A 21,569-nucleotide genomic window follows, 5' to 3' on the forward strand; every position below is an offset into this window, starting at 1 on the left:
AAACATAAAAATAACTGTAATATATATTAAAATAATTTATGAGGACTTTATTCTCAATTTTTTTGGTAAAAAACAAAAAACTATACAGTTAAAAAACAATAATATATCATAAGATGAAGATGTGTGGGCTTATCACCTGAAAACAATAATAGAAAGTTAATTAGGCTTCTGTTTTTGTTCAAAAACTATGGATATGGGCTACACTCAAAGCGGGCTAAGGCCCAATCTATTCTGGATTGTTCATGATATATCGTTTTAATAGGTAACTGTTGACATTTTTTTTTTTCTTCGTAAACTATGGGCCTAGACTATCAAAAAGTGGGTCAGGCCTATTCTCTTCCAGTCTTCCTTACCCATTAGGACGAGCTGTTAAACAGTTAGGTCCTTGGTTGCTCAGAATCGAAAGCAGAGACTCTGCAACTAAACCAACACTCAATTCCGTCGATGGCGCTCTCTGGCTCTCGTGTAAGTCTCTCTCTCTCTCTGTGCGAGTTATAGAATGTGAAGATGCCAAATTTAGATTCACTTTAACTGTTTTCTATTCCAGATCTCGATCTAAAGATTTAACGATATGTAGAAATATGCTCTGTTTGGTTGCTAAGAAAATATGGGAAATGGAAAGCGAAGTTAAAATTTTCGACGTTACCTTACTAATTATTGGCCTTGGTCATCGGATCTCCTTGTTATATTCATTTTCTATGCACAAGTATAGTATTAACTCAATCGTAGAAGCTGAGTGTAATTTTGGATACTTGGTTGGATTTAGAATCTAGAAATGGAGACTTGATTTATGGAAATTAATTCATCTGAGTATTGGATGGAGATAGCTAATACTGTGAGATTTGGCTCCAGTGCAAGATGGCTGTAGATGGATCCTAGCCTGTTAGGCATGAGTTAATTATGTTAAGTTGCAATGAACTAATTTCCATCTTTGTGGTGGATCTAAGTAGTTGTAAGATGAATTGTTCTAGTTTTCTTTCTTAGATGGTAAATTGATGGTTTTGTAATTTGTTTAGTTTTAATTACATTGGATTCCATAAAGTTTAATTCATGATAGTGAAATGAACATTTTCTTTCATGCCAAACATGAGTGCATGAAATTCTTTTGGAATTCATCTATGCCAAATAGGGCCTTTGTGGTTGATTTCTTCATCATTTCTTCCATATACTGCACACGAGATTCAAGATCCACACTTGCCTCTGTGAACATTAATGGAGAATAGTTAATTTTGTGTTTTTGCAGGATGCATGCCCCACGGTAAAGAACATTCTTCTACTAGACTCTGAAGGGAAGCGTGTGGCTGTCAAATACTACTCAGATGATTGGCCAACTAATAATGCTAAGTTAGCTTTTGAGAAGTCACTGTTTGCAAAGACTATGAAGTCCAATGCCCGTACAGAAGGTTTGCTTCATAAGTTGTATTTGCTATTTTAGATTTGCATGATGGCTAATTGGTTGTTAACATATTATATCAAAATTATTTACTAATGTGCCCTTTAGTAGTTGTAGCACTTCCTGACCAACAAGGTTCTCTTCTAGATCGTATAGAATAAATTGTATGCATAATCCTTCATTAATGCTGCACATTTCATTCAATCAACTGTTTGTCACTCATTTCGCAATTAAATATATGATTCTTAATTAGAAACAAATTAGCAGGCTTCTTTTATGTTCAATAAGAACAATATTCTTTTGTGTGCCATTGAACATAAAACAGTCGCCTGTTATTCCTTCTGGCTCATAGGAAGCACTAGTTCAGTCTCCAATAGATGAATTCTTGATTTTTCATACTTTGTTAATATTTAAACAGGGGATATTAGGTAATAAGTTACATCCGATTTTCATTCTTTAAAATCTGAAGTTAAATTTGTGTTCTATACATGTGTTCCCACTGATATGTATGTATATTTGTGTGTGTCTGTTTCTGTGTTTCATGGCATCCTTAATGGTCCATGCATGTACAAATTACTGTCAAAATAAATTGATATCCTTGGAGTGTGAAGACATAGCCAGGTCGAGTATTAGGATGACTAATGGGTATGACATTTCTGCATTATCATCTAATATATGTGTGGCATTAGCCATGTTCCCTTGTAATTAAATCTCTGTGAAGGTTAAAACTAGAGAGCCTTCAAGATTATGCTTAATCTGTTACAAAGGTTATGAGATAATGTACAATCTGCATTCCTGATATGTTCTATATGCAGCGGAGATCACAATGTTCGACAACAATATTGTTGTCTATAAATTCATCCAGGACCTCCACTTCTATGTGACTGGAGGTGATGATGAAAATGAACTCATCTTAGCTTCAGTTCTTCAAGGTTTCTTTGATTCAGTTTCCCTGCTTTTGAGGTATTTGTAGCAGTAACTTCAGCCTTTGTTCTTAACTTGATTTAATGATTAATTAGTTCTTGTTTCTCGTTCATTTACCTTTGATATTCTTGTTTATAGGAGTACTGTTGACAAAAGGGAGGCACTCGAGAACTTGGATCTTATTTTTTTGTGTCTTGATGAGATTGTTGAAAAAGGGTATGCAGTTTGCTTCTTAAATTTAAATGTTATGCTTTTTCTTAACCCTTTTTTGTGCTCATTTGAACTTTGTGTTGGTTTCTTTGCTATGCAATTGTCATTTTAGTTAGGAACTGAAAATGGAATATACAATATAAAATTCAGTATCCATGATACTTTGTGCTGCCTTTTAGTCTTCCCTGTTAAGGACATGCGCCCTATTTGTAATGGCAGTTTGTTTAATGAAGGGAGTTGATGGTTTATGTATCTTTCTGATGGCAACAATCTGAAGATCTGTTTTGAAGACTTTTGTGTACATAAATTAAAATTTGAACTTGCTATAGTTCAGAATCCATCAATTTTATTTTTTGAGAGTTCACTGAGTGGGATGATGATAAGAGTTCTACACTTGTTACTCTTTATCTGCAGCTCAGCTTGCACGATGATGCAAGCCAACACCCAAGTGGTGCCCTCTATGAACAGGCACTGATGGCTTCTGCTTAGTTCTTTACTTATGGTCGAGAAGCATTTGACACTTTCTATTTATTTGTTTTGGCAGGATGATACTTGAGACAGATGCCAATGTTATTGCAGGAAAGGTGGCAGTAAATAGCATGGATCCTGGCGCACCTTTGTCCGAGCAGGTTTGATTTCTATCTATCTATTATTTTCTCAATGCTAAATAATTGGATTACAAAATTGTTGAACAACTGAGACATTTTTGACATGAACCACAAAAACCTCTTTTGCATATTCTGAGGAATCCCTTTTTTCTTTAATTTAAATACATAACACGTTCAGAGATCAACTGCTGTTATACACTTAAACTAGTGCATTTTCTCTCCAATTTCTGTGTGTAACCTTTATGTTTCCTTTCTAATACTGTAGACCATAAGCCAAGCATTGGCTACGGCACGTGAACATTTGACGAGAACGCTCTTTCAGTAAGCTTTCCATGGATGGGCAGAGAAAATCTCAGATTTCATTCTTTGTTAAATTTTGTTTTCCAATCTGTTGGCATGTAGAAGTTCATTCCATTTGATACATTATTGGTGGGCTTAAAAATAGCGAGGATAGTTCCAACTGGGCTTGTAATGATTATGTTTATCACATCAAATAATAATTTTAAAAGGTTGTGTGCAAGGGTTGGCTTTTTTTGTTTTACTGCTTTCTAAAATTCTGTGTTTGCTTAATGGCACGTGGTTTACCGATATTAAGATTTGAGATTCCTCTTAAACCCACGCTATTATTAATGGTAAATTAATATGAAGACGACAGTTTTTACTGGAGGGACAGGCTGTGAAGGGTAAAAAAGGCACAAAGCAGGATATTATTGGACCGACATATGCTTTAAAACTATGTTCTTTTCCAAAATCTTGTGTGGGAATTTTGATATCTGAACTTTCCATAATACCGAGATTTGAAGTCAAGATGCTCAGATTTTATATCTACAGCTTGAAACGAAAAAGAACCAGAAAAATGGAAAAACTGAAATTTCATTAATTACTCTTCCGAGGCTTTATGGCTTTCTTAAATCCCTAAATTTGTTAATAGTAATAGGAGTATTTTAAAACTGAAATATTTTTTTCATCCTTTTCATTAATTCAAGTATTTAGTTTTAGGTCTGTCTTTTTCTTATTTAACATCTTCCACCGTTTATATATCGCCCATGAAAATCCAAATCTATATATCAATGAAGCTACTAAAAGTTGTTAATCCAATTATATATTTATACTCAAACAAAGAAATAACATTAAGGGGCAACACAGAAACAGATATAAAGAAGAGGCTGTAGCAGCCACCAACCAGAAGAAAACAGAAGATCTGTACAGAGCAGGCAATTGCCAGAAATTTAATATTTATTTGTACGCACGTGTGGAAACAGCTTTTTATCATTACAATTAGTCAACACTACACGTCGGACGGTCTTTGGTGTACGTCGGCACATTACACGCTTGCTTGCAACTTGTTATTTGCTTATTTGCCACTGCTCATATTGAGAAATATTCCTCGTTTTTTCCAACAAAATCATCATTTCTTATCCTTTAGGAATCTAAATAATTTCAGATTATTTCTTGCTTCCTTCTTCAAATATTTAGGATTTATTCAGAAAAAAAAAAAAAACTGCACTTTTTCCTTTCTTTTTTAATTAAACACGCGGATTTCGATAATACAGCCGCGTAAAATCCTTTTAATATTAATTTTTTAAAAAAATAATCCGATTTAAAATGGAATTTATTTATACCCATCCGAATTAAGATTTTGTGTATTTAGAGAAACTTATTGACTCGGGTTTAGTGTTTTGATTTATTAAGTTTTGTCTAATTGTAAAAATTATATATAAAGAAATTAAATTTGTTGACAAGACAAATATATAATTTCTTTTCAAATTTCATTTAATGAATTACAAACTTACAAGTTGGAATTCTGAGTGTGTACCCAAATGTAATAAGGACATGGAAGACCATAAGAGTCACGTATGATAAGTGCTTCTATGAGAAGTATTTCCTTTTAGAAACAAACAAGATGAAACGAAAAAGAAAAAGTGTGCATCTTATCATGTCTCTTTCTTTTCCTATTGAACGAGTGAAAATCTTCTCCGCCTTCATATTTTCAAACTTCACATCAAATATAGGTTTTATCTACTTCGCATGAATTTCCACAAACGTCTCATTCAAGTTCAAACATCCTCAAATGGAAAATTAAAATTAAAAAAACATGTCAATAGTTAAGGAATTTTCATTTTGTTCAATGTGAAAAACGTTTTAGGGTTAGCTATCTACTTATTCATTTTGATATCCATCCATGAAATTTTTTAATTTCTCATTTATTTGATGATAAATTTAGTATATCGTGAATATAAATTACAAGCAGTAGGTCAATCATCTGCATTGGATATGCAATTTATGTATTAATTTGTAATTGGTATTATATAGTAATATACTATAATGAGTTAGGTAATATATAATTAATTAAAAATAATTATTAATTTATATTTGAGTTTAACAAATTTTAGTGGATTATGCCTTTTGTTGAACCAACCACGGTCATTGATCAATACATTTGATAATAATATATTGCAAATAAATAAATAAATAAAATTCCCAACAAAAAGAACATGTTCTAATTTAATATTTAATTAATTTCAATTTTACGCATAAACAATATGTTGCAAATAATTAATCTTATTTGAATATTATAATATTGTTACTCAATAATAATATATATTTATATTAGTAGAAAAATCGAAATTCCATTAAAAATATTATTAGAATAATGACACTTGTATGCACTAATATAGAATTAAATATTCCAACTTTGCTTCTTCTTTTTTTTTTCCAACAAAATAGTACATTTACATATTTTATAATTAACGGTTTCCCACTTAATTATTTAAAAATTAAAAAAATTCACCCACTAAATTGGATAGCCCAATAGTATAATTCCTAAAATTGCTTACAGCACATTTAATTAACTTGAGCTCTCTCTAGCATTGAATCTCTAATCTCTATTATGATTTTGATGGTGAGTGATGATGACATGGAGCCCATTATCAACCCAATAGTCAAATACTACTTTAAAAAAAATAAATCTTAATTTGTAATTAATTAATTAATTTGTGGGTCATCCTCTTTCAATGTACCTTAATGTTATAATAAGTTAGGACTTATCCTAAAAAACTTGAACAAGCTAGGTCACAAAAAACCAAAAACTTCTTTGTCATTACAATGTTTATATTAGTAATAATTCAACAACTAATTAAATAAATTACGACTATTTGTTGATTAATAAAAAAAAACACTAACCCACTTAAGTTTGGAGACCCTACTTGAAAGCTTGACAGGTGACTTCTTTTTAAATGGATGATTAAAAATCATTATTCCTAACCTACGGATATGGTTTAATTGGCAACATAAATTGGACATATGGAAAGAGCTATCGGATTCAATCCCCATTAAATATATTTGCAATGAGAGACAAAGAATTTTAACTGTGATTAAGTCTTAAGTCCAATTAAACAGTTCCTAGTAATGGGTCCAAACCTCTAATCAACATTAGAGTTGAAACTTAGTTTTTTTTTTTTCTTTCAATCACGTGATGATCTCGTTAGTCTTTTTACTCATGTAAGGAGTGAGAGATTTCAAGTTCGAGTCTCTATTGACCATAGTTATTTTCACAAATTTAGTGCATAAAGATTTATCCTCAGTTGTAGATTTTACAATGTTATTTCAGCCGATTGAAATTTTAATAAATTAAAAAAATAAAAATAGTATATTTTTTCTGCTTTTCAAGCAAGTCCAAATTAGGTCATGGCTAGTTGACATTAACTTTATAGATGTATCCAACTATTTCTACTACATGCTTGCTTTGAATTTCATGTCCTACTTTAAATAATTTTGTACATATCAAAATCTTTATATATTTTTAAAATTTTCTCATATGCATTGAATAGATTTTTAACAATAAAGTTGCATTATTGTAATAAAACACTTCTGCAATAAAAAAAAAAAAAATTGATTTGATATTTTCAATGTATAAATATAGAATTTATACATGTGCTTCTTCTAGTTGGCTATTTGACTGTTTCCCATGGAATGGAGTGGAAGACCTTAATGTAGGCGCCACCCTCCACTTCTTCCTTTCTTTATTCAATTACAGCCATCTGATCTGATGACTTTTTTAAATTTGAAATGGCTTGTTCAAAATTTGAAAGACAGAAAAATAGTTTTTCAAATGCATTTTTTAGTCACCTTTAACAAATTTTAATCTTTTATCACTACATATTTATTTAATATTATTAAATTTAATAATGTGTGAATTAGCAGAACAATTAAGATGATAAATAAAAAAAAAAAATCTTCCACCATTGCTAGCTCTTGAAGAAGCTTGATAAATTATTTGTTACCCTTTATGGTATAACGTCAAAATCAAATAAAATAGACATGCACCGTTCAATTCACGTAATTATGAAATATGGACAACATGAGTTTAGGTATTAGGTTCTATAATATGGAACAGGAAAATAATTTACTTTTAGATTTTTTTTTTGTGTTGTTATAATTTAATTTATAGGTCAGATAAATTTACTTTTAAAAGGAAAATTATGAGCAAAATAGTATTTAAATTGTCTACTATATATTTACCACGTGTCACTTCTTGCATGCATATATATTTACATTTTAAAATTTGTTGTTTGATGTTAAATTTGTTAATATATTTCCATGGCAATACGATGAAAATAGCTTGTTCTAAAATACTCGTAACATTTACGGTTTCAAGGAATACTAAATATTCCTTTTCGTGTTTATCCTTTTTATATGACTAATAATTATTACTTTAATTTAATGATTTTCTTAAAAAATTAGTATTAAATTAAGGATAATATAGTGAATTTATTCAATAATTTATTATAATTTAATGATTTTCTTAAAAAACTTAATATTTCAAATGTGATAAATATTATGGAATTGATATCAATCGTACCTCCATAACTGCAGATGAATAGACGGTAAAAAGTAAAAAAGTAAAGATTAAAAGCCTAGAAATTGAACAAGTACTAAGAAAATGACTCCTAATTTCAGGCATAATTTATGTCTCTCATTTAACACTTGTCAAGAAACGTAAAAGGGCACTTAAAATCACAAATATTTTTTGTAATTTTATTTGTTTTTTCTTTTCATTTTTAAAATTTTTTTACTCATTTAAAAAAATACTTAATAAATCAGTTAAAATATTTACTAAATTTATCTGTGTAAAGTTGAAAATTTAAAATTAATATTTTACCTGAATACTATTTGGGGCGAGTGATTACGTGTGCAAAAAAACTGATTTTATAACTTGCCATATAGGATAAATAGGTCCCACGCGCTGACCAGTTTTAAAAGAACTGGCAATCAAAAACCCTTGGCCCGTGCCAGGTCATTTTAACGTGTAAGAATCCTGTAAAAACATTTGTTTAGTAATTTATTTATTTTTTAATAAATAAAGAAATAGAGAGAAAAATTTATTATAAATATAAATTACTATACTAGGTGAAAAAACAAAAGAAAAAAGAAAATATAGGTTAAGGGAAGGGAAGTGAAGGCACCCCGGGAATTCCTGGCATTGGTTCTGACTTCCATCGTAGAGAAAGGGAGGGAGAGAAAAGAAAAGAAAGATAGAGAAAGAGTGTTTCTCTCTCCGTGGCCTAAAACCCTGTCTTTCTCTTTCTCTCTCCTCTTCTCTCTCTCCCATTCTCTCCTCCACTTTCTCTTTCTTATAAAATCAAATTTCTCTCTCTGAAACAAGGTTTCTCTCTCTAGATTTTGTTTTGTCCTTTCTTGATCTGCAACTCTCCAGCTGTTGTTCTTCTTGTTTCTTTGTCTCTCTGGTCGAATGGGTCTTTGCTAATTTTTGCTCTAGATGAACCAGCCTCATGATAGGTACCATTTTTCATTTTCTCCATTTTCTTGTTGCTGCTTTTCATGGCGTGAGCTTTTTTGTGTTTCTTTATTTATTCACTTGTTTCTGTTGAGGTTAAGGAAATTTTTTTGAGATAAAGATTTGGTTATCAGTTGTAGCTGGACATTGCTTCCTCAATTTTTTTTCCCTGTAGGAAATGTTTTTTTTTTTTTTTTAATTTGATTCTAGTGACTCTTTATTTTCTATGTGTTTCTGGAAAATGTGGAATTGGGTTTGAGATTTCGGCTTATAATGTTGGAAGTCTAGACATGGTGGGCAATTAAGGTCAATTATTGGGCTCCTTTGAAATCTTTTCTAGCTGTAAATGAATGCGGATTTGTACTTGTTTGTCTCATTTTGATCGATTCTTATTTTACTAGCTGTTTATTTCCTCATGATGCACAACATCATAAAATTCTGTGTGTTAGATTTTGAATCCAAGTTTTCAAATTTGAAATATGATTCATTTGATGTACTTTGGTATTTTCGAACTTCATTGCATAAAAGTTTAATTTCTATGATTTAATGAATGATGTTTAATCCTTGATGTTGGTTTTCAAATTATATGATATATGATGTTATTTATGTTGCAATTTGTTAATCGAATCTTCCTTTTCTGTTAATTTCCTTTTATTTTTTTTTTGGTTGCATTAGGCTTTAGAAAAGAAATTGTTTGAAAGGGACGCCTTTGATATCTGCATTGAAGGCAGGGCTGTGGATTTCCCTTTCTGCTGTTTTTGAGTCAATTACAGCTGCTCTGAGTTAAAAATTTAAAAGATGGGACGAAGTAGGATAAGGTCGAAGCTCCGTCGGAGCCATTTTCACCCATTCTCGTGCATGAGACCAAGAACAGAAAATGATGATGGACCACATCCTATTGAAGGCCCTGGATATTCAAGAATTGTTCACTGTAACCAACCCCGTATGCACAGGAAAAAGCCCTTGAAATATTGTTCAAATTACATATCCACCACAAAATATAATGCAGTCACCTTCCTGCCTAAGGCGCTCTTTGAGCAGTTCCGGCGGGTTGCCAATATCTACTTTCTTTTGGCTGCAATTCTTTCACTTACACCTGTTGCCCCATTCTCTGCTGTGAGTATGATTTTTCCTTTGGCTTTTGTTGTTGGTATCAGCATGGCAAAGGAAGCTTTGGAAGATTGGCGTAGATTTATGCAGGATATGAAGGTTAATTCCAGGAAAGCTAGTGTTCATAAAGGGGATGGGGTTTTTGGTTTTAAGCCATGGCAGCAGATTCAAGTTGGTGATGTGTTGAAAGTGGAAAAGGATCAGTTTTTTCCAGCTGATTTGCTTTTATTGTCCAGTAGTTATGAAGATGGAATTTGCTATGTGGAGACTATGAATTTAGATGGTGAGACGAACTTGAAGCCGAAGAGGGCTTTGGAGGTAACCTTGCCTCTTGATGATGATGAGGTTTTCAAGAATTTTACAGGAATGATAAAATGCGAAGACCCAAATCCCAGTCTTTACACCTTCATTGGTAATTTTGATTATGAGCGTCAGGTTTATGCTCTTGACCCTAGTCAGATTCTCCTTAGAGATTCCAAACTCAGGAATACAGCCTTTGTTTATGGGGTTGTTATATTCACTGGTTTTGACAGCAAAGTCATGCAGAACTCAACAAAGTCCCCTTCAAAGAGGAGCAGAATAGAAAGAAAAATGGATAAAATTATATACGTCCTTTTCAGCCTCCTATTATTGATCTCATTAATAAGCTCGATCGGTTTTGCAGTGAAGATAAAGCTTCAAATGCCAGATTGGTGGTACATGCAACCGTCAAAACCTGAAAATTTGTATGATCCCAATGCCCCTGTCAAGTCAGGTCTTGCCCATCTGATCACTGCTCTCATCCTTTATGGGTATTTAATACCCATCTCTCTTTATGTTTCAATTGAGGTTGTGAAAGTTTGTCAAGCAAGGTTTATTGATGAAGACCGGAGCATGTATGACGAGGAAACTGGCAATACTGCTCAAGCACGAACATCAAACTTAAATGAGGAGTTGGGCCAAGTGGACACGATCCTTTCTGATAAAACTGGCACTTTGACCTGTAATCAGATGGATTTTCTTAAGTGTTCCATAGCTGGTATTGCATATGGTGTGCGCTCCAGTGAAGTTGAACTTGCTGCAGCGAAACAGATGGCCATGGACCTTGAGGAGCACGATGCAGAAATGGCTAATGGTTCCAGGCATACAAATCGAGATAGTAATTCATGGGAGAAAAGCAGTGGAGCACCAGAAATTGAACTGGAGACTGTCATTACTTCTAAGGATGAAAAGGATCAGAAAGGAGCGATAAAGGGGTTCAGTTTTGAAGACAGCCGTTTAATGGATGGAAATTGGTTGAAGGAGCCCAATACAGATGTGATTTTGTTATTTTTTAGGATATTAGCAGTTTGCCAGAGTGCGGTTCCAGAGCTCAATGAAGACACTGGAGGCTTCACATATGAAGCAGAATCTCCTGATGAAGGGGCCTTTCTCGTTGCAGCTAGAGAATTTGGTTTTGAATTTTGTAAAAGAACTCAATCAAGTGTGTTTATCAATGAAAAACATGCTCGATCAGGACAGTATGTGGAAAGGTAAGGATGCCAATAAATAATTTTTTTTGTTACTCTGGCTTTTTGTTCATCAGTCCCTTTGATTTTTCATTAAACTGGGCTGTCTCATGGGAATATTGCAGAGAGTTCAAAATTCTCAATTTGTTGGAATTTACTAGCAAAAGGAAGCGAATGTCTGTAATTTTGAGAGATGAGGATGGACAGATTCTACTCTTCTGCAAAGGTGCTGACAGGTTAGATTCCTAACTGTCTTTTAATTTGTTTCTTTTTATAAATTTGAAGAGTATGATAACTAAAGCAATTAGAATTTCCAGCATTTATTGATCATTCTTTGTATTTTTGAGGGTCATATCTAATATCCCTACTAGATTGCCTCCAAGCCATCTGAAATACCATCTTGCCGCTGCCTCCTTCCCATGCCCCAAAACAGGAAGGACAAAAATTTATAAACTTCTTGCTTGCGCTGCAACTGCTCATACTCATTTGCTTTAATTATACAGCATCATTTTTGACCGGCTAGCAAAGAATGGAAGAACATATGAGGAATCTACTACTAGACACTTGAATGAATATGGTGAAGCTGGGTTGCGGACATTAGCACTTGCATACAAAAAGCTTGATGAGGCCGAGTATACTGCATGGAATAATGAGTTTGTTAAAGCCAAAACTTCTATAGGTGCTGATCGAGATGTAATGCTTGAGCGAGTGGCAGATGTTATGGAAAGGGAATTGATTCTTGTGGGTGCTACTGCTGTGGAGGACAAATTACAAAAAGGGGTACTCATTATCACTACCTCATAGTCATAACCAGCATGTTTTTTCATTTTGGTTTTCTTTTATTTATTTTGAATATTCCTCTGCAGGTGCCCCAGTGCATAGATAAACTTGCCCAAGCTGGTCTCAAAATCTGGGTTTTGACAGGGGATAAGATGGAAACTGCAATCAATATCGGGTTGGTTTCTCAAAGATTACTATAAGGTCCTTGCAACATATTATTTTCTCTGGTAATCTTAGTATACCAAAAAAAAAACTCTTGTTTCCATGATGCAGATATGCTTGTAGTTTGCTTCGCCAGGGAATGAAGCAGATTTGTATTACAGTGACAAACTCAGATACAATAGCCCAAGATTCCAAACAAGTATGTGCTGCTTGGCAAAGCAGTAATTTTTTTTTTTCATGAATTGATTTGATGTTAAGATCTTTGTGCTTTTTATTTCCTAACAGGCTGCAAAAGATAATGTTTTGAATCAAATCACCAATGCCTCTCAAATGATTAAGCTAGAAAAGGATCCACATGCAGCATTTGCATTAATTATTGATGGGAAAACTCTGACGTTTGCTCTGGAGGATGATATGAAGCACCAGTTCTTGGGATTAGCAGTTGATTGTGCATCTGTCATATGCTGTCGTGTCTCTCCCAAGCAGAAGGCATTGGTATAATCCTTTTTACTCATGGAGTTCTCTTTCAAAAGACTGAATGAATAAAGTATTCTTAAGTGCAGATCTAGATATTCATTTTTCTTCTGTTGGGCTTTATGTTTTGGTACCAGGTAACACGGTTGGTGAAAGATGGAACTGGAAGAACCACCTTGGCAGTAGGTGATGGTGCAAATGATGTTGGAATGATTCAAGAAGCTGATATTGGGGTTGGCATCAGTGGAGTGGAAGGTATGCAGGTCAGTATAGTATCTTATTCCTGCATGAACATTAGTAGCAATTTTACCGTCTTTTTTCTTCACTTTCAACTCTTTAATAGTTTTGCACACACTACACTAGGAATTCCATTTAATCAAACAATTAGCAATTTCAAAAGAAAAAAAAAGCGCGTATTTCTCCTTCTGTGTGTGCTAAATGATGTTCCATTGAAGCTGAGAGACCTTTCAAATTCAATTACAGGCTGTGATGGCTAGTGATTTCTCTATTTCCCAGTTTCGGTATTTGGAAAGACTTCTTGTGGTCCATGGACACTGGTGCTACAAGAGAATTGCTCAGATGGTAATAATCAAACAGTTAGCGAGCTTGATGCTTTATTTCATGAATTCAATATCATAATATCCTCTGCACAGATGCACGTATAAAAAAATTGGTTAATCTTTACTGAAACCTGGATATTTGACATTCAGATTTGCTATTTCTTCTACAAAAACATAGCATTTGGTCTCACCCTGTTTTACTTCGAGGCATTCACAGCCTTTTCTGGGCAATCAATTTATGATGACTGGTTCATGTTACTGTTCAATGTCGTTCTTACCTCACTGCCTGTTATTTCACTTGGAGTTTTCGAACAAGATGTTTCTTCTGACGTCTGCTTACAGGTTTGTCTGATTAATTAACTCTTGACTAGCATCTGATCCATGTCTGCTTACATTTATACTAATACATGCATCACTCAATTTGCAGTTCCCAGCACTGTATCAGCAAGGACCCAAAAATCTGTTCTTCGACTGGTATAGGATACTGGGATGGATGGGCAATGGTCTCTATTCCTCTCTTGTTATTTTCTTCCTCAATCTTATCATCCTCTTTGAGCAACCATTCCGCGCTGAAGGTCAAACTGCTGATATGTCTGCTGTGGGCACCACCATGTTCTCTTGCATCATCTGCGCTGTCAATTTCCAGATTGCACTTACAATGAGCCACTTCACATGGATTCAACACCTTTTCGTCTGGGGCAGCATTGCAGCTTGGTTCTTGTTTCTCTTGCTTTATGGGATGTTATCTCCAATTTATTCTGGGAATGCCTACCAAATTTTAGTGGAAGCCCTTGGTCCAGCACCTTTATACTGGTGTTCTATCTTATTAGTAACAGTGACATGTAATTTGCCTTACCTGGTTCACATATCATTTCAAAGATGTATCCATCCAATGGATCATCATATCATCCAAGAAATCAAGTACTATAGGAAGGACGTCGAGGATCAACACATGTGGAGAAGAGAACGGTCAAAGGCAAGACAAGAAACCAAGATTGGATTCACAGCAAGAGTGGATGCAAAGATCAGACAGTTAAAGGGAAGGCTGCATAAGAAACATTCAACGTTGCCGCCTAGTTATGCATCCTCACCATCATAGTTTAATATTTTTCAGTTATTTTTCTTCTTCTTTTTTAAGTTTTTAGGGTTATTTAGCCGTTTGCAGTTTTCTATCATGGCCCCTGTAACCATTCATTTTGCAATTAATTTTTTATCTGGTTAAGTGGACTTTGTTCAAGTCCCATTCATTATACAAAAGCATTCGACCCTTTGTATGTACACTACCTACAACATTTAAGAAGTTAACAGCTTGTGAAAATAGTTTATATGTAACATTGCTATTCTTTTTCCCCCATTTCTTTCTGACTATTTGATCGAAGACGACATTGTTTCCCATGTTTGATTCTGTTTATGGCAATGGAGGGGGATTATATTATAAACTGTTGAAGTTATATTTCATTTAAGTAATCTTTTCTGTAGCAGTAGTAGTTATCTTAAACATTAAGTACCACCTAACACGAAAATAATAATAGCTTTGAATGCAAATTTAAGTCAGTGGTACCCTACGCTACATGCATTGTGTTCAATCCAACTTGGTCCTTGTCCCTTAATGAAGAGTTAAAATCAAGGAATGCATAATTGTAGGACTTGAAAGCATCGTAGAAATATGCTTATGAGATAATTGTTGTTATCAAATGTTTTAGAGGTTGTTGCAACTTAATTACCGAAACATGAAAGCAGGTTTCTATTAACTACTGCAAAAGTAGGTGTTAACGGTTAACCTATGCATTTAGGTAATTATAACAAAATTGGAGAAACTAAATAGTAGTAGTTTTTTTATCTCTTATTTTGTTTATTTAATTTGTTTCTTCACAAAAAACAAAGAATTGCATTGGCAGAAGCAGCACATATGGAATATGCCAAACTACGTCGTTTTCTCAAGGACGAGAAAGCGACATCGTTTAAGTCGCAGTAACGCGATTAGATAGCCTTGTAAGAAAGTCCGCTCTCGATTGGATCAAAGATCACACCAACAGGAGCAAAGCTTGAGAGTTGAAACGATGCCTTCTCTCTCTCTCTCTCTCTCTCTCTCTCTCTCTCTCTTAAGTAATAATCTCTAGAGAGAGAAAGTTAAAGCTTTATTTCCATCTATATCCTATCCATTTCTTTCTCTCTGCTCCCCGGGATTCTCTCCGCCGTCGATTTCATCCTTATCATTGTCGTCGCCACCGACAGCTGTAGGGCCCTTAATTTTTCTTCTTATAAAAAATTTTTGAGGGAATTTTTCGTTTTTTTGTTTTTCTTGGCCATTAAAGGGTTAGGGTTTTTGATTGCTATAGATAGAGAAAGTTTGGGGTTTGCGATATTATGGAACCGCGTGTCGGCAACAAGTTTCGTCTCGGTCGCAAGATCGGTAGCGGATCATTTGGAGAGATCTATCTTGGTTTGTTTTACTTTTTTTAGCTCTTTTTCTTTAATTAATTATCTCTTGATCTTTGATAAATTATTTTTGTTGGTATAATATATTTAGGTACTAATATTCAAACAAATGAGGAAGTTGCAATTAAGCTTGTGAGTTATTTTTTGTCTATTTATTATTTCCTTTTTTGAACTACTTTTTTTTTTAATCATTTTGGTTTTTAGTTCAGAAATTGTTAATTTAGTTAAATTTCTATTCAACGGCAGTGGCTTGTTTCTGTTTATCATGTTACATGTCGTTGGTGGATTTGTTCTGAACTTCTTATTGTCGTTTTCTTGCTCAGGAAAATGTCAAGACAAAGCATCCTCAATTGTTGTATGAGTCAAAGCTATATAAAATTCTGCAAGGAGGAAGTAATTACCATTAGTTGCTATCTGGGTTCCAATTTGTCTTAGTTTTCTGTTAGTTTTTTTTCTTGCAATTCGTGCTTATTGCTCCTTATCGGAATCTTGGCAGCTGGAATTCCAAATGTTAGATGGTTTGGTGTTGAAGGGGACTATAATGTCCTTGTGATGGATTTACTTGGACCAAGTCTTGAAGATTTGTTCAACTTTTGCAGTAGGAAACTGTCTCTCAAGACTGTTCTGATGCTTGCAGACCAAATGGTAGGATTTTTATTTTAAAAAATGCTACGTTCTTATGAATTTATTATGTCATGATTTTATGCTGTTTCATTTATTTTCTCAATTATGATTTCCTTGTTAGATTAATCGCGTTGAATTTGTTCACTCCAAATCATTTCTCCATCGAGATATTAAGCCCGACAACTTCCTAATGGGTTTAGGGAGGCGTGCAAATCAGGTCTCAGTTTGATACTAATTCATTTTGTTGACTCTTTTTATCTTGTTGTGTTTTAGTCTATGTTACTTGATATCCACTTGAATGCAGGTGTATATCATTGACTTCGGTCTGGCTAAGAAGTACAGAGACACTTCAACTCATCAGCATATACCTTATAGGTGAGCAACTTTAAACTACTCATTAGGCTAATTCATTTAATTTCTGCTGTTTGGGATTAAATCTCATTTTTCAATCTGTTGTTTCTAGCTTTGTGCAATATTTACGATTTGTCTGTGTGGATTAGATTGAATGGAATCCACTGTCTTTGCATGTTTGCTTTGTTTAGCATCTAACATCTGTTATTGTTGCTTTTTTCAAAAATCATAGACTGGATTACATCTGCTTTATCATTCAATGACTTATTACCTTTTTCTTATACTTGTCCACATTGGTTACATGCAATCGTAGTGTTCCTAGTTTGTTCTTTGTTTCTTACATCTCAGTACTGCCGAAGTTAAGAAATCTTGTTTTTCATTGGTTTAACCTTGATTTTATTTTACGATTTCTTTATCAAGTCGTTTGTTAGGCATTTGCCAATTATTATTGACCTAAGTTCAAATAACGTGATGTTCTTACTTGGGCCTGACTTAAGCAAAATTTTGCTCATGTAAATTGCAGAGAAAATAAGAATTTAACGGGAACTGCAAGATATGCTAGCATGAATACTCATCTTGGAATTGGTATATTATTACTCTTATTCTAGTTTCCTTGCTGTCTTCATGATGTAATATCTAATTGATTATGAACCATATAATACATATGTAATCTGTAGAACAAAGCCGCAGGGATGATTTAGAATCGCTTGGATATGTTCTAATGTACTTTTTAAGAGGAAGGTAAACACGCCTATCCACCAATATCAGAAAATTTATCCTTCTGTTTTTTGGTTCTGACAACAAGTAAGTTTGTTCTTGTAGTCTTCCTTGGCAAGGACTTAAAGCAGGCACCAAGAAGCAAAAGTATGAAAAGATCAGTGAGAAGAAAGTGTCAACCCCTATTGAGGTAAACTTGTATCTTAAAATAGTATGTCTATTTTATAATATTGTCCTGATTTATTGAACTGATTTAAAATTGCACTTTATGCTCTTTAGACCTTATGTAGGGGTTATCCTACAGAATTTGCATCCTACTTCCATTACTGTCGGTCACTGCGTTTTGATGACAAGCCAGATTATGCTTACCTGAAGAGGCTTTTCCGTGATCTTTTTATTCGTGAAGGTTTGCACTTGTCCCTTTTTGCTCTCAGATATTATACAGACTTTACCTGCTGCAGCAGTAAAATCAAGTGCTTAGCCATTAAAATCAGTTTGATTTCCTTCTTACTTCAGGTTTCCAGTTTGACTATGTCTTCGATTGGACAATTTTGAAATATCAGCAATCCCAGATTGCTAATCCTCCTACTCGTGCACTTGTAAGCATTAATGTCATTACTATCTTTCTTAGGAATTTTAGCTCTACGTGAAACTTTGTAACTCAATGTTTTATTTATTTCCAGGGTCCTGGTGCTGGACCAAGTTCTGGCATGCCTCCTGCTGGTGCAAATGTTGACAGGCTGACAGGTTGTTCCCCTGCTTTTTGGTTTTAGTCTCTTGTAAGATGCTTGTATTCTTATATTCACATATATGAGATGCATAACGTGTAATTTTTGTATTTATTCACAGGCGGGGAAGAAGGTAGATCTGGTTGGCCTTCAGCAGATCCCTCCAGAAGGAGAAATTCTGGACCAATCACAACCTCTGGAAATTTATCCAAACAAAAAGGTCCTGTTGCAAGTGATCTACCCTCGTCCAAAGATGCTATTGTAAGTACCTCCAACACGCACCTGCTCATGATTGGCCATTACCAATAGTAATTGTAGATGGGTTTTGTTGCAACAGTCTTGAACTCCGTTATGGTAGTTACTATTGTTTATGATCTCTCATATTTAGAAATATATATCAGTTTTAGGGGTGATTTTTATCAGTACTCGTTACTTATCAGTTGGATTCGTTTTGCATGCTTGGACTGGCACAGTTATCCAGCTCAAATTTCCTGCGGTCAAGTGGAACATCAAGGCGACCTGCCATTTCTAGTAGTCGTGATGCAGCAGTTATAGGGAATGACTCTGAACCAACTCGCACTCGGACAACAGATGTAAGCCCTGCAGTTAAAGTTTCCAGTGGTCAAAGAAGTTCACCGATTGTTTCTGCAGAGCAAAAGAATTCGACTTCTGGGAGAACATCGACAAATATAAAAACTTTTGAATCAACTCTTCGAGGAATTGAAAGCCTGCACTTCAACAATGAAGAGAGGATACAATATTAGCGAACCCCAATCTCAACTCTCCGGCTGTAAATTTAGAATCGTATACTATTGTCACGTATGTGAAAATGGAATGTGTTATCTCTCTCCATATGTTTACAAGCTGCTAACCGGCACAATGCATATGCTATCTAATTCGGTTTCTTGTTTTGAATTTGATACATCAGCACAGATATAATAGAGTTGAGGTACCAACTGATAGAATATGTATAGCAACACGTTGCCAATATCAGTTTCAAATTCTATAATAGAACAACAGAGCTTGTTGCTATTTTTACTCTCTTAAAATGAATATTATTAGAAAGAACCGAAGAAGTTCTATTTCTATGCTTGTAATTGCTTATTGACTCTCCTCAGAGTTTGGTTTGGTTGATATGATCTATCTGACTAGATCGTTAATATTCCATCTTTTTAACGTGTAGCATCTAGCTTTATGGGTGGATATGTACCTGAGCAATGACATGTTCAGGTACCCAATAGGGTCATGCCATGCCATGAGGCAGTAATCAATCTTACACTAACAGATGTCTAATTTTTGTGTAATCTGTACATGTAGGGTATAAAATATTAAAAAACTAACGGTGCAAGATTGATGTCATTAATGTTCGTTGATGTCATTAAATTGGAACAGAAAAACTGATGGGATTGGAGAATTTTACTAGAATTAAAAAATCATGTGAAATTGTTAATATATGTTATGGATCTTGATCAAAGAAACTATAAAGTCCAAGCAATGGCATATATAGCAGAATCCAATTTCCAGATCTGAAAGTCTAAAGAACAAGAAAGAAAATCAACAACAATACTATAAACTTAAGTAACATTTATAGATTTTAATAAGAGAAATACATCAGATCTTGGCCTCTCCCAATATCCATTACAAGAAAAGAAAACACACAAAAACACAATAAAGAAAGTGTTTCTTTTTTCTTTTTCTTTGTTTTTCTTGAACAAGAAATGTGGGAATGTGGAAATGCTTAACTTCGATCATCTCCATCCATAAACCACTTGAGTATATGTGTCTTTGATCCACCTGAAGCTCTTTCTTAAAGAACCTTTCATTTTGCCTTCCACAGCATAAACCTTATAGCTAGCAACTCTTTTTTTCCTTTGCAATTCAGGATCCTTAAAACTCCAGCTTTTTGAAGATGACCCAATATTATTATTGCTTTTCCCTTTCTTGATCTTCAATTCTTTCCCAAACGGATTTGGTTGTTGTACTGTAGAACCTGCATAGCTTACACTATAAGACCTTAAATCTTGCATGCTTGTGGGTGCTGCTTTGCTGCTGTTGCCTCCATAGTATTCCTCTATTTGCATCCTTCCATCTCTGCAAGACTTGGATCTAAAACCTTCCATTGAAAGAAGAAAAAGAAAAAGAAAAAGAAAGAATCACTTACACAGAAGATTGATAGATTCAAGAATTTAAGGTTAGGTTATAGAGGACAAAGGAAAGAAAGAAAATCTTGCTTTGGCTATTTAGAGGAGTAGTTATAACTTTATTGAAAGTTAACAGTTGCAACCATTTTTGGGAGCTCATAGATTATGACAATTCTAATGTGTTTTTTTGACATTAGATTGATATATTGATGCAAAGTTTTACTGTAATACTTTTCTTTTGCCTTTTGAGTTATATACAAGCACTAAAATATCATTTATTTTTTTCTACAACTATCGATATTTTAAAATTTACTGGGCTCCGATTAAAATTTAATTCCGAGATCTTTGATCAAAAGAAAAGGAATTTTAATCGTTCTATCTCAATTAACATTAGAACATTAGAAACATACTTATTGATTCCTAACCATACTTGGTCTTTTCATGTCTTGGTTTTTAAGATTAGAAATTTTCCGAGGATAATCATGGTAGATTTATTAGAATTAAATCTAAAGCATTGATCTTCCATTTTAGGAGACAAACACTAGTCAAGGACCTTTAAAATACAGAGAATTAGAAGTTGTAAATTTGAAATTCTCTTTCCATCAAATCAAATATTTAAAAGAGACGTACAAGATAAGAAAAAAGAGTAGTAGAAAAATTACATCATTGTATAGTTAAGCCTAATTTAAATTCCATCTATTTTATAAAAAAAATTTTTATTAACCAAAGAAAATTAGGAAAAAACTTAACTTAATGATTGAAATGAAAATGTGTAATTTAGTTCAAATTCTTCATTTTATTTACATTATTAGCCATATTTTTTCACTTAATATTTTGGTTCTAGATTGAGCGTAGGATACAATTTGATTTGATTTTATTTGATTTTGTAATGTATTACAAAAATTATTTTTGAAGCAAATGAAAGAAAAATAACTATTAAAAATAATACAATATTTTTAAGTTTGATTTGATTCGATTCACTTCAATTTATTTTGATTTGGTTTAATTATTTAAAAAAATTTATAAATTGTATTAAATATGAAAATAAATGAAACACAATCTTT

General features: G+C 33.5%; 4 protein-coding genes across 4 annotated transcripts; 3 read left to right on the plus strand and 1 right to left on the minus strand.

Annotated features, from left to right (window-relative positions):
- Positions 1-309: 309 nt before the first annotated feature.
- Positions 310-3,655, plus strand: LOC105631437 (coatomer subunit zeta-1). Its single transcript, XM_012213557.3, has 6 exons — positions 310-465; positions 1,244-1,403; positions 2,209-2,356; positions 2,456-2,533; positions 3,072-3,156; positions 3,401-3,655. Exons 1-6 carry the CDS (start codon positions 445-447, stop codon positions 3,458-3,460), a joined length of 552 nt encoding a protein of 183 aa, XP_012068947.1. The 5' UTR covers positions 310-444; the 3' UTR covers positions 3,461-3,655.
- Positions 3,656-8,565: 4,910 nt separating this feature from the next.
- LOC105631435 (ATPase E1-E2 type family protein / haloacid dehalogenase-like hydrolase family protein) lies at positions 8,566-14,859 on the plus strand. The gene is made up of 11 exons (XM_012213556.4): positions 8,566-8,934; positions 9,608-11,553; positions 11,655-11,765; positions 12,033-12,309; positions 12,396-12,484; positions 12,583-12,670; positions 12,757-12,966; positions 13,083-13,208; positions 13,429-13,527; positions 13,656-13,847; positions 13,933-14,859. Exons 2-11 carry the CDS (start codon positions 9,731-9,733, stop codon positions 14,602-14,604), a joined length of 3,687 nt encoding a protein of 1,228 aa, XP_012068946.1. The 5' UTR covers positions 8,566-8,934; positions 9,608-9,730; the 3' UTR covers positions 14,605-14,859.
- A 650-nt stretch (positions 14,860-15,509) lies between these two features.
- Positions 15,510-19,396, plus strand: CKL2 (casein kinase 1-like protein 2). Its single transcript, XM_089720215.1, has 15 exons — positions 15,510-15,742; positions 15,845-15,948; positions 16,036-16,076; positions 16,268-16,337; positions 16,441-16,589; positions 16,690-16,785; positions 16,873-16,943; positions 17,443-17,504; positions 17,597-17,660; positions 17,742-17,826; positions 17,916-18,042; positions 18,153-18,235; positions 18,320-18,383; positions 18,486-18,625; positions 18,838-19,396. The coding sequence occupies exons 2-15, from the start codon at positions 15,873-15,875 to the stop codon at positions 19,126-19,128; spliced, it is 1,419 nt and encodes a 472-aa protein (XP_089576341.1). The 5' UTR covers positions 15,510-15,742; positions 15,845-15,872; the 3' UTR covers positions 19,129-19,396.
- Positions 19,397-19,933: 537 nt separating this feature from the next.
- On the minus strand, positions 19,934-20,697 carry LOC105631433 (uncharacterized). Its single transcript, XM_012213553.4, has one exon. It carries the CDS (start codon positions 20,482-20,484, stop codon positions 20,113-20,115), a length of 372 nt encoding a protein of 123 aa, XP_012068943.1. The 5' UTR covers positions 20,485-20,697; the 3' UTR covers positions 19,934-20,112.
- Between the last annotated feature and the right edge of the window lie 872 nt (positions 20,698-21,569).

Source organism: Jatropha curcas, chromosome 1 (genome assembly GCF_041381405.1).
Source record: "Jatropha curcas cultivar XTBG-Jc1 chromosome 1, XTBG_Jcur_1.0, whole genome shotgun sequence".
NCBI lineage: Eukaryota > Viridiplantae > Streptophyta > Magnoliopsida > Malpighiales > Euphorbiaceae > Jatropha > Jatropha curcas.

Excerpts from the sequence above, each read along its gene's own strand:
- LOC105631437 (XM_012213557.3), top strand. The coding sequence starts at position 445 with ATGGCGCTCTCTGGCTCTCGT. Across the intron at positions 2,534-3,071 it reads GATGAGATTGTTGAAAAAGG|GATGATACTTGAGACAGATG; the intron begins GTATGCAGTTTG and ends TTGTTTTGGCAG. Across the intron at positions 3,157-3,400 it reads GCGCACCTTTGTCCGAGCAG|ACCATAAGCCAAGCATTGGC; the intron begins GTTTGATTTCTA and ends CTAATACTGTAG.
- LOC105631435 (XM_012213556.4), top strand. The coding sequence starts at position 9,731 with ATGGGACGAAGTAGGATAAGGTCGAAGCTCCGTCGGAGCCATTTTCAC. Across the intron at positions 12,671-12,756 it reads TAGCCCAAGATTCCAAACAA|GCTGCAAAAGATAATGTTTT; the intron begins GTATGTGCTGCT and ends ATTTCCTAACAG. Across the intron at positions 13,528-13,655 it reads ACAAGAGAATTGCTCAGATG|ATTTGCTATTTCTTCTACAA; the intron begins GTAATAATCAAA and ends TTTGACATTCAG.
- CKL2 (XM_089720215.1), top strand. The coding sequence starts at position 15,873 with ATGGAACCGCGTGTCGGCAACAAGTTTCGTCTCGGTCGCAAGATCGGT. Across the intron at positions 15,949-16,035 it reads ATTTGGAGAGATCTATCTTG|GTACTAATATTCAAACAAAT; the intron begins GTTTGTTTTACT and ends TAATATATTTAG. Across the intron at positions 17,505-17,596 it reads GAATACTCATCTTGGAATTG|AACAAAGCCGCAGGGATGAT; the intron begins GTATATTATTAC and ends TGTAATCTGTAG.
- LOC105631433 (XM_012213553.4), bottom strand. The coding sequence starts at position 20,484 with ATGGAAGGTTTTAGATCCAAGTCTTGCAGAGATGGAAGGATGCAAATA.